General features: G+C 40.3%; 1 protein-coding gene and 1 long non-coding RNA gene across 6 annotated transcripts in view; one reads left to right on the top strand and one right to left on the bottom strand.

Annotated features, from left to right (window-relative positions):
• LOC103794127 (uncharacterized) overlaps window positions 1-13,690 on the bottom strand; it is a 112,118-nt gene that overhangs the window by 61,376 nt on the left and 37,052 nt on the right. The gene's annotated exons all lie outside the window — the stretch shown is intronic.
• Window positions 1-13,690, top strand: part of MSRB2 (methionine sulfoxide reductase B2) — an 80,600-nt gene that overhangs the window by 22,417 nt on the left and 44,493 nt on the right. The window contains exons 4-5 of one of the 4 annotated variants that reach the window (XM_002750095.6): window positions 4,685-4,832; window positions 6,098-7,342. The exons of the other annotated variants lie outside the window; for them this stretch is intronic. Coding sequence (XP_002750141.1) covers window positions 4,685-4,832; window positions 6,098-6,202 — 253 coding nt within the window. The 3' untranslated portion in view covers window positions 6,203-7,342. Of the gene's footprint in view, window positions 1-4,684; window positions 4,833-6,097; window positions 7,343-13,690 lie in introns of those variants that run through there. 4 annotated transcript variants of the gene reach the window in all.

The following is a 13,690-nucleotide window of genomic DNA, read 5'->3' on the forward strand; positions in this document are numbered from 1 at the left end:
TATGGTCTGAGAGGCTGTTTGTTATGATTTCAGTTGTTTTGCATTTGTTGAGCAGTGCTTTACTTCCAATTATGTGGTCAATTTTAGAGTAGGTGTGATGTGGTGCTGAGAAGAATGTGTATTCTGTGGATTTGGGGTGGAGAGTTCTGTAAATGTCTATCAGGTTTGCTTGCTCCAGGTCTGAGTTCAAGCCCTGGATATCCTTGCTGATTTTCTGTCTGGTTGATCTGTCTAATATTGACAGTGGAGTGTTAAAGTCTCCCACTATTGTTGTATGGGAGTCTAAGTCTCTTTGTAAGTCATTAAGAACTTACCTTATGTATCTGGGTGCTCCTGCGTTGGGTCCGTATATGTTCAGGATCATTAGCTCTTCTTGTTGTATCAATCCTTTTACCATTATGTAATGACCTTCTTTGTCTCTTTTGATCTTTGTTGCTTTAAAGTCTATTTTATCAGAGATGAGAATTGCAACTCCTGCTTTTTTTTGCTCTCCATTTGCTTGGTAAATCTTCCTCCATCCCTTTATTTTGAGCCTTTGTGTATCCTTGCATGTGAGATGGGTTTCCTGGATACAGCACACTGAAGGGTTTTGGATTTTTATCCAATTTGCCAGTCTGTGTCTTTTGATTGGTGCATTTAGTCCATTTACATTTAGGGTTAATATTGCTATGTGTGAATTTAATACTGTCATTTTGATGCTAAGTGGCTGTTTTGCCTGTTAGTTGCTGTAGATTCTTCATTATGTTGATGCTCTTTAGCATTTAGTGTGATTTTGGAATGGCTGGTACTGGTTGTTCCTTTCTATGTGTAGTGCCTCTTTTAGGAGCTCTTGTAAAGCAGGCCTGGTGGTGACAAAATCTCTGAGTACTTGCTTGTTCGCAAAGGATTTTATTTTTCCTTCACTTCTGAAGCTCAGTTTGGCTGGATATGAAATTCTGGGTTGAAAGTTCTTTTCTTTAAGAATGTTGAATATTGGCCCCCACTCTCTTCTGGCTTGTAGTGTTTCTGCTGAGAGATCTGCTGTGAGTCTGATGGGCTTCCCTTTGTGGGTGACCCGACCTTTCTCTCTGGCTGCCCTTAGTATTTTCTCCTTTATTTCAACCTTGTTGAATCTGACGATTATGTGTCTTGGGGTTGCTCTTCTTGCAGAGTTGTGGTGTTCTCTGTATTTCCTGCATTTGAGTGTTGGCCTGTCTTGCTAGGTGGGGGAAATTTTCCTGGATGATGTCCTGAAGAGTATTTTCCAGCTGGGATTCATTCTCTTCGTCCCCTTCTGGTACACCTATCAAACGTAGGTTAGGTCTTTTCACATAGTCCCACATTTCTTGGAGACTTTGTTCATTCCTTTTTGTGCTTTTTTCTCTAATCTTGGTTTCTTGTTTTATTTCATTGAGTTGGTCTTCGACTTCAGATATTCTTTCTTCTGCTTGGTCAATTCGGCTATTGAAACTTGTGCATGCTTCGCGAAGTTCTCGTATTGTGTTTTTCAGCTCCTTTAATTCATTCATATTCCTCTCTAAGTTATCCATTCTTGTTATCATTTCCTCATATCTTTTTTTCAAGTTCCTTAGTTTCTTTTCATTGATTTAATACATGTTCTTTTAGCTCACAAAAGTTTCTCACTATCCACCTTCTAAAGTCTAATTCCATCATTTCGTCACAGTCATTCTCCGTCCAGCTTTGTTCCCTTGCTGGTGAGGAGTTTTGGTCCTTTCTAGGAGGCGAGGGTTCTGGTTTCAGGTGTTTTCCTCCTTTTTTCGCTGGTTTCTTCCCATCTTTGTGGGTTTATCCGCTTGTTGTCTGTGTAGTTGCTGACTTTTCGATTGAGTCTCTGAGTGGACACCCAGATTGTTGATGATGAAGTATTTCTGTTACTTGGTTTTCCTTCTACCAGTCTAGCTCCTTCACTGTACGACTGCTGAGGTCCACTCCAGACCCTGCTTGTCTGGGGTGCACCTCTGGCAGCTGTAGCACAGCGAGGGATGCTACCCGTTTCTTTTTCTGCTATCTTTGTCCCAGGATGATGCCTGCCAAATGTCAGTCTTTTGGATATAGAGGGGTCAGGGAGCTGCTTGAGGAGACAGTCTGTACTTTATAGGACCTCAATTGCTGAGCTGTGAGCTCTGTTGTTCATTCAGGGCTGTTAGGCTGCTATGTTTGATTCTGCTGCAACAGAGCTCATTAAAAAAACCCTTTTTTTCTCAAATGCTCTGTGTTGGGGGGTTCAGGCTTTATATTTGGATGTCCGTTGAGGTGTCCTGCCCAGCTAGGAGGCAGACTAGCCACTGTTTGCCTGCCGAGGCTCCGCCCTGCTGTTGTGAGGTTTGCCCTATTGCTGCAGGCTCTGCTGTTCTGCTGTGGTCTCCACCACGCCCTGTGGCGGAGTCTCTCTGTTGTAGCGGGTTGCCTCGGCAATGGCAGGCTGCATCAGCAGTGGGCGTGTATCTCAGTAGGGACGGGTTGCCTCGGCAACGGCTGGCTGCGTCAGCAGTGGGCGTGTATCTCAGTTGGGGCGGGTTGCCTCGGTAGTGGTGGGCGCCCCTCCCCCACAGAGCGTCTCAGACCGTCTGCTCGGGATCGTTTGAAATCGCGGTTTTGTTCGTCCCACTGGGCTATCCCAAACGCTCTGTCCCTGCAATCCCCTGGGCTGGCCCACTGTCCAAGTCTCATTCAGTCTCAAGTCCAGCCCTCTCAAGTCTCAGGTTGCCAGTTCAACAGGGCACCCGGACAAGCGCGCCCTGTGGGGAGTGCTGGGTAGGGCCGGCCGCCGCCACCTCAGCTGCTGGCTTCGCCAGGCAGAGGTACTGCCTGGCGTCCCGCGTCTCCTTTATACTTGGGAATTTCCCCGTTCTGTGGGCAACAAAGATCAGTCTGGAAATGCAGCTCCGACTCACCTCTCCGCGGATTCAATGAGAGCTCCAATCCTGGGTTGTTCTCACAGTGCCATCTTGAGTCCTCCTTCCCATAAATATATGTTATGTTAACATGTAATAAACTTATTTCAGGTTGAGCATCTCTACTCTGAAAATTCAAGATCTGAATTCACCCAAATCTGAAACTTTTTTGTTTTTTGAGACGAAGTCTCACTCTGTTGCTTGATCTTTGCTCACTGCAACTGCCGCTTCCTCAGCTCAAGTTATTCTCCTGCCTCAGCCTCGCAAGTAGCTAGGACTACAGGCGTGCACCATGCCCAGCTAGTTTTTCTATTGTTAGTAAAGAGGGAGTTTCACCATGTTGGCCAGGCTGGTCTCTGACTCCTGAGCTCAAGTGATCCAGCCACCTCCGCCTTCCAAAGAGCTGGGATCATAGGTGTGAGCCACCACGCCTAGCCAAATCTGAAACTTTTTGAGAACCAACATCATACGCAAAGGAAATGCTCATTGGAGTATTTCAGATTTCAGATTAAGGGTGCTGAACCATCAAGTAAAATGCAGAATTCAAAAAGATCTGAAATCTGTAACACTCTGGTCCTAAGCATTTCAGATAAGGGGCCCTCAACCTATATTAAAACAAACATAATGCACACATAGTTTTAAATTCTCATTTACAATTTATAATTTGTTAAACATTGACATATATAACTCATAGACAAAAGCTCTCAGTAATCTCTATTAATTTTGGGGACATAGAGGGGTGCTGAGACCAAAATGTTTGAGAATTGCTGCATTACACATTTGTTTCTGTGGGAGTTTGTGCTGTCAGCTATGCTTTCTTCTGTGTTCATAGTCTAGGGATTTGATTCTTGGCCACCTTTTCTTCTTAGTTTGTTGTTTCTGTGTTTAATATTCAATTATTCTCTTTCTTCCTCAGATAGAGAGAGCCATTTCCTTGCCATAGCAATGTTTTAAAGACTATTTTCCCAGTGTCATTTAAGGGAGCTTATCCATTAGAGCACTTAGACGGTGGGTCCTGGTGAGTGGATTTGCCTGTTGTCCTTCTCCTTCATCTTGTACCAGCATCATGAGTCCCTGGGAGACTTCTGGTGGGTTAGATTTCACTGCAGTGATTGATGCCAGGTACCAGGTGTATTAATTAATCATCATCATCATCACGGCAAGCATTCAGGGCACTTACCATGTGCTAAGCTTTATATCACACTTCACAGAGTTTCCCCTCAAATCTTCAAAACAGCCCCATGGGGTAGATACTATTCCCGTTTTCTAGGTGAGCAAACTGAGGCTTCAAGAGCTGTGATTTCACACAGCTAAGAAGTGGCCAGAGGCAGCTTTTGAATCCCTGTTGAGGCGTCTGTGTTTAGATAAGCTGAAATTCCCATTGCTAAGGATGACTTTCTCATCAGACCTTCTGTACACTTCCGTGATGCACCAAGATGATGACTTCCTCTGACCATTAGTAGTTAGTTTTGATTTCTCCCTTTTTTACATTTTCAACACATGGGTTTGATCTGTGTTACCTAATATGCAACACAGTTCACAAAGCACCATGTGTTTTTAGATCCTTGTTGGACATTGAGAAGTCCTTTCACTTCGAGAGGCAATGGCTTCCATAGTGAAGGTGCAGTGAGGATGATTCCCATGGGACTGACTGTCACAGAACTGGGATCTGGCAGAGGAGAGTAGGAACAGATCCTGCTCACTGGTAAGACACGCTGGGGCATGAAACCCTCTTGGCATGTTAATGACAGTGTCATTAGCAGCTGTAGTGTTGTTTATGTCTTCCACAGTTCTGAGAAAAAGTACTGCTCTGGCACTGGGTGGCCTTCGTTTTCTGAGGCTCATGGTACGTCTGGCTCTGATGAAAGCCACACAGGGATCCTGAGACGCTTGGACACCTCGTTAGGGTCCGCTCGCACAGAGGTCGTCTGCAAGCAGGTGAGATTTCTTATTTTGTTTTACTTTCCCTGATGCTGCCCCAAGTGCCACAGAGCTCTCTTGTTCTTGGCAAATCTGATGTCCTTTTATGGGGTTACTTTTGTCTTCAGAACACAAGGAATTTTTTTTTTTTTTCTTTTTGAGACAGAGCGTCACTCTGTTTTGCAGGCTGGAGTGCAGTGGCACGATCTCAGCTCACTGCAGCCTCCACCTCCCGAGTTCAAGTGCCTCAGCCTCCTGAGTAGTTGGGATGATAGATGCCTACCACCACACTCAGTGAATTTTTGTATTTGTAGTATAGATGGGGTTTTGCCATGTTGGCCAGGCTGGTTTCAAACTCCTGACCTCAAGTGATCCACCTGCCTTGGCCTCCCAAAGTGCTGAGATTACAGGCATGGGCCACTGCACCCAGCCCAGAACACATGGAGTTTCTACACATGCCAATAATGATCACTGTCTCCCTTCCATCTGGGCACTGCAGAAAAGAGAAAAGGCTTCTTGAGCCTCTCTCTACAGTGGCCTTTCCTGGTTCTAATCTTCCACAGAGACAGGAACAGAGGTAGGATCTTCACTTTCTTTTGTGCAGAGATAAGGAGCAGAAAGCCCAGAGTGGCTGGCATCTCATTGTTGACTTACTCAGCGTGGCTGGCACCTCCATCTCTCCACCTTCCTTTTGCACTCTGCAGCAAGTCACTGGCCTGCAGAGCAATGCTGCGGGTGACATCAGCACTCTGTGCCTTCTGTGAGCCCAGCAGGAGAGAGTGGCTTAAATCCAGATCATAAATTCATTTTGATATCCTTAGGTGCTCACATTTTTTTGAGTAATGGGTTTTGTAAAACACTAGAGGCAAGCCAATTAAGTTAGAGTCTTTTTGCCTTCAGTAATAAATAATAATAATACACTGGGTACTACAACATTATTCAGCACTTACCCAGGAATTACATTAATGCTTTAGATACTATATATCAATTAATTGTCCCCACAGCTCTCTTACTTAGGTATGATAATTATCCCCATTTTTAGATGAGTAACTCAAGGCCCAAATTTAATAATTTGCTCACATCCTATTGATAAAGTAAAGCTATTTACCATGATGGTGTCCTGCTTTCTTTCATTTCTTAACTGAATTCTGATGCAATAGACTTTTTCTGCTAACACAGATGTCAGGCTCCGGAGTGGAGTGGCCATGGAGGGGTTCCTCTGTCTGGTTCTACAAAGAGCTTTGTTTGCATGTGGAGATGACAGAGGCTTCTCTCCTTTGCAGTGTGAAGCTCATCTTGGTCACGTGTTTCCTGATGGACCTGGGCCCAACGGTCAGAGGTTTTGCATCAACAGTGTGGCTCTGAAGTTCAAACCCAGGAAACACTGACCATCTTCAAGAGTATCCCGTTCCCTGCCACCCCTTCGTGTGTACCCTCAATTTTCATAATTCACTTGACTTCTTTGCCATAAAACTGGGCTGAGTTTGCTGCTATCTCCAGTGAGTCATTGCTTCTCTTAATTTATTTACCTGGAATCAACTTAATCCTGTGTGTTAGGCTGTTCTTGTGTTGCTATAAAGAAATACCTGATCAGGATCTAGGAGAATTTGAAAAAAAAAAAAAAAAAGTAGAACAATAAATAGATTTTTTTTTAAAAAGAAATATCTGAGACTGGATAACTTATAAAGAAGAGACTTAATTGACTCACAGTTCTGCCGAGTGTACAGGAAGCATGGTATCAGCATCTGCTCGGATTCTGGAGAGACCTGAGAGAGCTTTTACTCACAGAAGAAGGTGAAGGGGGAGCCAGTGTCTCACATGGCAGAGCAGGAGCAAGACACAGTGGTAAGGAGGTGTCATACACTCTTAAAACAGCCACAGCTCTCGAGAACTCACTGTCACCAGGACAGCATTAAGTGATGAGGAATCCAACCCCATGACCCACATACCTCCTACCAGGGCCCACTCCAGCACTGGGGATTACATTTCAACGTGAGTTTTGGAGGGGGGAGCATCCAAAACATATCACCCTGACTCCCACTTGGACTGTAGAACTTCACAGAATGACAGAGGGGCAGCTGCTTCCTTCAAAAACTTCCACAGCTTCACCTGAGACAAGGGCATGACTCTGGGAACATTATTGGCTGATGGACTAATAAGCCAAACAATTCCTACAAAAATTCCCTGCACCTTCCACTGCAGTCCAGTCCTTGATCGACGTAAGGGAGGTATCAAGTGAGAGGAGGAAGGGAAATACAGAATCTAAGGAATCAACAATGCTAGCACTGAAGAGCAGGATTACGGAGGAGCTGTGTTCTGGGAGCACCTATGGTGATCGATGAGATGCATGGCTGCTTTTTCAAAATTGTAAGTGTCTTGAGCATGCTACTTCCAACCATTTTACCCGCAAATACACTACAATAGGACTTGGTTAGAGTTCAGTGACTATGAATAAATGTTCACCCTCATACCTTCTGGTTACAAAGCAAAACTTTAAAATGTCCAAATAAAATATTCACTAAAATTTATGTTTGCTTTTTGGCTAAGTCAATGAATGTGCTCTTTTATAAAGAAGACTCTAAACAAAAAATGACGAATAAGAATTGACTCACATGGTAGCAGGCATTTGTTTATACCAAGACTGACAGCGACTCAAGTATTTCACAAGTTCAGAGTCTTGAATCATTTGTTACTGAAAGTATATAAATCATTCTCTTTGTGACTTTATGGGCAGAAAGGAAATTTATACCATTTTTCTATTTATTAACTTGTCATAGATTATTTTACATTTCTTTCAATGGATACCATGGACATTACAACATGCTTCCTTGTTACTATCATATGTGACATTATTTAGGTTGGGTTCTCCAAGAATGTTAGCCTTAGAACACTTTATTAACATCCTTCCATATTTGGTTTTATTATTGTCAGGTATTTCACTTTACACACATTTTAAAGCTCCCAAAGCATTATGATAATATACTCACATATGTACTAATATATACTAATTAGCATATATTAGTATAAATATATAATATAAAATATATGAATACATACTATATAACTAATATATGAACTAATACATGAATACATACTAATATATAATACTGTGCATTATTAGTATATATGATTGGTACTCGTTGATATTTACCTACATATTTGCCCCTTTTGTTGCTCTTTTATTTCTTCCTGCAATTGTTTCTCTGTGATTCTTTTTCTTCTGCTTAAAGAACTTCTTTTATTTTTCCCTTTAGTTCATGTTTCCTGGTGATTTTTAATCAGTTTTTGATGGTGAGAAAACACATTTATTCTCCTTTAATTCTGAATAATATTTTCCCTGAGGATAGAGTTCTAATTTGGGGAATTCAATTTTTTTCCCCTACAGATAGCCAATTATCTCAGCACTATTTATTGAAGATTTTCTTGAATTTCCTTGACATTTTTCAAAAAATTAATTTCCATATTAGCATAGATCTATTTCTGGACTCTCTATTCTGTTCCATTGATATATCTCTTCTTACAGCATTTATACCACACTGTATTGATTATTATAGCTTTATAGCAAGTCTTGAAATCAGGTAGTGTGAGTTTTCTAACTTTGTTCTTTCTTCAAAATTGTTTTAGCATAAATCAACTAGATAAAACAATTTCGAAAACAACAAAGTTGGAAAAACATAATCAAAACGTATGCATTTCCATACAAATTTTAGAATTAGCTTGAAAATTTCTATAAAAAGTCTTGCTGGGATTTTGATTGATATTGGATTAATATATCTATCTAGGGAAAACTAGCATCTTAAAAATATTGAGTGTCCCACTCCCTGAGCCTGGTATGTTTCTCTGTTTATTTAATTATTCCTTAGTTTTTCTTTAAATATTTTGTAGTTTTTAGTACGTGGGTCTTGTACACATTTTGTTAAATTAATGACAAAATATTTTAATTTTCTTAATACTATTATAAATTGTTATTTACATTTTTATTTTCTATTTTTCCACTATATTAGAAATAGTTAATTTTTGTGTTTTGAACATGTATCCTGCAACTTTACTAAATGACCTATATTAATCCTTATAACTTTTTTCTAGAGTTCTTAGAGCTTTCCACATACACAGTCATGTCTCTAAATAGGACAGTTTTATGTCTTCTTTCCAATTTGCCTTTTTCTTTTTCCTGCCTTATTCACTGTTAGGGTGTTACAATACAAATTTAAGTCCAAATAGTGAGAGTGGATATCCTTGTTTTGCTTTGTTTGTGATTTTAGGTAGAAAACATTACATCTTCACCATTGAGTTTGATGTTAGCTGTAGGTTTTTTAATTGATAACCTTAATCAGATGAGGAAGACTTCTATTTCTAGTTGCTGAGAGATTTAGTCATGAAAGATTGTTGATTTTTGTCAAATGGTTTTTTCTACATTGAAATAATTATATAGTTCTTTTTCTGCTTTCTATTAATGTGGTAGATTGCATTGATTGATTTTCTGAGGTTAAAGCAGCTTTACATTCTGAGATAAACCCCACTTGGATCTGACACATAGTATTCTTTTTGCATGTTATTCATTCTTATCTGCTAGCATTTTGTTAGGAATTTTTGTTTCTGTGCTCTGAGTAATATTGCTCTGTAGATCTTTGATCTTGTGATGTATTTGATTTTATAAAAAAGGTAATGTTAGCCCCACCAAATGATCTGGGAAATGCTTCCTCTTCTTTCATAGTTTGAAAACTTTGGTGTAAGATTGGTGTTATTTCTTCCTTAAATGTCTGGCGGAATACCCCAATGTAGTGATCTAAATCTGGAGTTAAAGTTCTTATTATGAATTCAATTTCCTTAATTTATATAGGGCTGTCAAATTTTCTTGAGTCAGTTATGGTAAATTTTGCTTTTTAAGTAACATTTTATTTTATCTAGATTGTCAAGCTTATCGGCATAGAATTGTTCACAGTATGCCCTTAGTATTCTTTTCCAGCCTAAAGGACGTGTAGAGAAATTCCTTCTTTCATTCCTAATATTGGGGATTTGTATCTTCTGTTTTCTTGACTACAGCTGGTCAGTTTTATTGAGTTTATTTCAAAAAAGCAGCTTTTGGTTTTATTGATTTTTCTCTATTGTTTTTATCTTTTCTACTTTATTGATTTTTACCCTTTATCTTTTCCTTCCTTTTGTTTACTTTGAGCAATAACTTGCACTTATTTTTGTAATTTCTTAAGGTAAAAGCTTAGATCATTGAGTTACAGACTTCGCTTCTTTCCCAGAGAGGCATTTAAAGCTACACAGTTTTCTATATATGCTGTTTTACCCTACATCCCACAAATTTTGATAGGCTTTCATTATCATATGTATATTATATATTATTAGCGTATTTTCTAATATCACTTGTGACTCTTCTTTGATCTAGTGGTTATTTATATGTTAAAGTCCAGATATTTGAAATTTTCCTGGTTATCTCATTATTATTGAACTCCAGTTTAATCCCTTGTGGACAGAGAACATAGCCTGTGTGATTTTAAACTATTCAAATTTATTGAGATACGTTTTTTGGCCCAAAATATGGCCTATTTTGACAAACATACCAGGTGCACTTGAAAATAATGTATAATGTATATTCTGCCATTTGGGGTGCAATGTTCTATAAATATCAAGTCACGTTAGTTGATAATATTGTTCAAAACTTCTATGTCTTTACTGATTTTCTGTTCTAATTGTTCTAGTACTTGCTCGGTAGAGATGTTAATATTTCCAGTGATGTTTGTGGAACTGTCTCTTTTGCCCTTTCATTCTGTCAGTTATTTGCCTCACATGTTTTTGCTTCATATCTTGGGTGCATGTAAATTTTGATTGTTGTGTTGTCCTTGACAATAAGACTTTTATCATTATGGAGTAATGAAATTATATGATGACGCACCTCATTGTGACATAGTCGATATAACATGAAATTTCATATAATGTAAAATTCTCCACTTAACAATATGCAATGTACATTTTGTTTTAAGTATATTTACCTGATATCAGTCTAGCCAGTCTAGCCTTTTGATGTCTGCTGTCTGCATGCTGTATTTTTCTATCCGTTTTCTTTCAACCTATCTGCCTTTATATTGGCAGGTTCTTCTATGATAAACATGACAGTTTTTTCGCGTCCATTTTGACAGTCTCTGCTTCTTGACCGGATTGTTTCTCAGCACTTACTGCAGTCATTCCTATGCTGGCCTTTAGGATCTGGGTTGTTTTTGTCTCTTCTGTTGTTCTTCCTTTGTTCCTTCTTTTGTGATTTTTCCTTTTAAATTCTTTGAATATTTTTCAGATTTCTTTTTTAATTTTCCTGTTTTCATTTAGCTAGACTTCTTAATTTTTCTAGTGGTTGTGGAAGGAATTCACACACACACACACACACACACTCTCAACTTCACTGAGTGCTTACAATAATTACTTCAGCACTTCACATAAAATACAGAAATCTTGCAACCCTATTAGTCCATGTTCCTTTTTATTTTATAGTTTGTTTGTTTTTTTTCTTGTTACCCAGGCTGGAGTGCAATGGCGCGATCTCGGCTCACCACAATCTCCGCCTCCTGGGTTCAGGCAATTCTCCTGCCTCAGCCTCCTGAGTAGCTGGGATTACAGGCATGCACCACCATGCCCAGCTAATTTTTGTATTTTTAGTAGAGATGGGGTTTCACCATGTTGACCAGGATGGTCTCGATCTCTTGACCTCGTGATCCACCCGCCTCAGCCTCCCAAAGTGCTGGGATTACAGGCTTGAGCCACCGCACCCGGCCTTATAGTTTTTATATGTAGTCATCTATAACATAACAAACCCTACAAGACCATGTTATAATTTTTAAAATGTGGTTTATTAAAATAATTAAGAGGTAAAGGGAAGAAAAGAAAAAAATCTTGAGTTTAGCCAGGTACTTGCCATTACTCATGCTTTTTATTATTTTCAGGGAATCCAAGTTTCGATCTGGTTTTTCTCCAGGCTGAACAACTTTCTTTAGTATTTCTTATAGTGCAGGTTTGCTGGTAATTAATGCTGTAACTTTCTTTTAAATGAAAATGTCTGTTCTTTTTTTTTTTTTTTGAGACAGGATCTTACTCTGTCACCCAGGCTGGAGTATGTTGGTACAATCACAGCTCAGTGCAGCCTCAACCTCCTGAGGTCAGGTGATCCTCTCACTTCGGCCTCCCAAATAGCTGGGACTACAGGAAAGCACCACCACGTCTGGCTACATTTTCCATTTTTTGTAGATATGAGATCGATTTTGCCCAGGTTGGTCTCAAACTCCTGGGTTCAGGCAATCCATTTGCCTTGGCCTCCCAAAGTCCTGGGATTATAGGCATGAGCCACCATGCCTGGCCTATTCTTGAATATTATTTTCACTGGATATAGAATCTGGAGTTGACAAGGTTTTTTGGTCCACTCTCTTCTGGCCTCCATGATTTTTGAAGAAAAGTCACCTGTTACTAAGACTGTTGCTCCTCTGTACAATCTGTGATTTTCCTCTTGCTGCTTTCAAATTTTCCTTGCTATCTCTGGCTTTTGTCTTTTGGTGTTGTGCTGCTGTAACAAAATAACAAAGACTGGGGAACTTATAAAGAACACAAATGTATTTTCTCACTGTTCTGGAGGCTGCTAAGTCCATGATTGAGGCACTGGCTGTTTTGCCGTCTGGTGAAGTCTTGTCTGCTCCATGGTACATAGTTCAGGAGTCCGTCAGAAATGTGGACACACAAAATGTGGGGATCTCATCTCTCACCTTTCCCTTGTAAACTTTCCCCGACTCTTCAATGTTCACAATTTTTTGGCTTCACTTTTCTGGTTTCTCAGACCAAAAATTCTGCAGGATTTTTCCGTCTTTGTACCCCCACCTCCACTGTGTGCACCACATGGAATTCACTTAGCCTCAGGCTAAAGTCTGGGCAGCTGAGAACAGATTTGTATGGCTCCCCACCATCCCTTTACACCAGTTCACAATCTTTGCTAGAGACTGTCTGCTTCTGTTCACTCAGTACTTCGGAGTTGCTTTTGTACTGAGTCCACATTTTGCAGTTGTTTTCTGAGGAGCAAAGAAAGGTCTTAGTCATTGCTCCTACAAGTGGAACCTAAAAAGCATCATGGCCACTCTATCCCGGTGCAGGTGCACAGAGGCACATGGGCGTCACGCAGATTCATCCCACAGGAGAGCCACTGAGTTCATGGGATCCATCCTGTAGTCATTTTGCTGGTCCCTGAGGACATTATTGGGATAGATGGCCTTCCCAGCTGGGGAAACCTCATATGGCTTACCAGGTGTGGAGTAAGGACAACTGTGATGAGAAGGATCAAGTGGAAACCTCTAAAACTGTGCCACTTCAGCCAAGAGACTAACAGAGATATGACATCCCACAGGGAATGGCAGAGATTAAATTTGGAAAACGTTAATTAGGATTAAAAAATGAAATAGTGAAGCCAAGGGGGCATCACTGCTTTTCTTGTCCTAAGTCACAAAGTTACTCTTGGTTTTAAAACCAAGTTTAAAATTTGACCCAGTAGACACTTAAAAAGCAGCAGACCTAAGCTGGGAATGGTGGGTCACACCTGTAGTCCCAGCTACTCATGAGGCTGAGAAGCAGGAGGATCACTTGGGTCTGGGAGTTCAAGTTCAGCCTGGGCAATATAGCAAGACCCTGTCTCTTGAAAACTAAAAAATTAAACAATATAAAAATTAAAAGTGCCCATCTCAGCCTATAGGCTGATTGATGGTTCTGTAAGATGTTCTTCCTATAATTCACAGGTATGTTAGAACCCACCATCAGTCTGTGGGATTTTAAGAAGCCTGTCTAAGAAAATCCCAAGATGAGTCTCCAAGGTCACCATGGCTGGATTCTGCCTCTGCATGGGC

Source organism: Callithrix jacchus, chromosome 7, assembly GCF_049354715.1.
Source record: "Callithrix jacchus isolate 240 chromosome 7, calJac240_pri, whole genome shotgun sequence".
NCBI classification, from domain to species: Eukaryota; Metazoa; Chordata; class Mammalia; order Primates; family Cebidae; genus Callithrix; species Callithrix jacchus.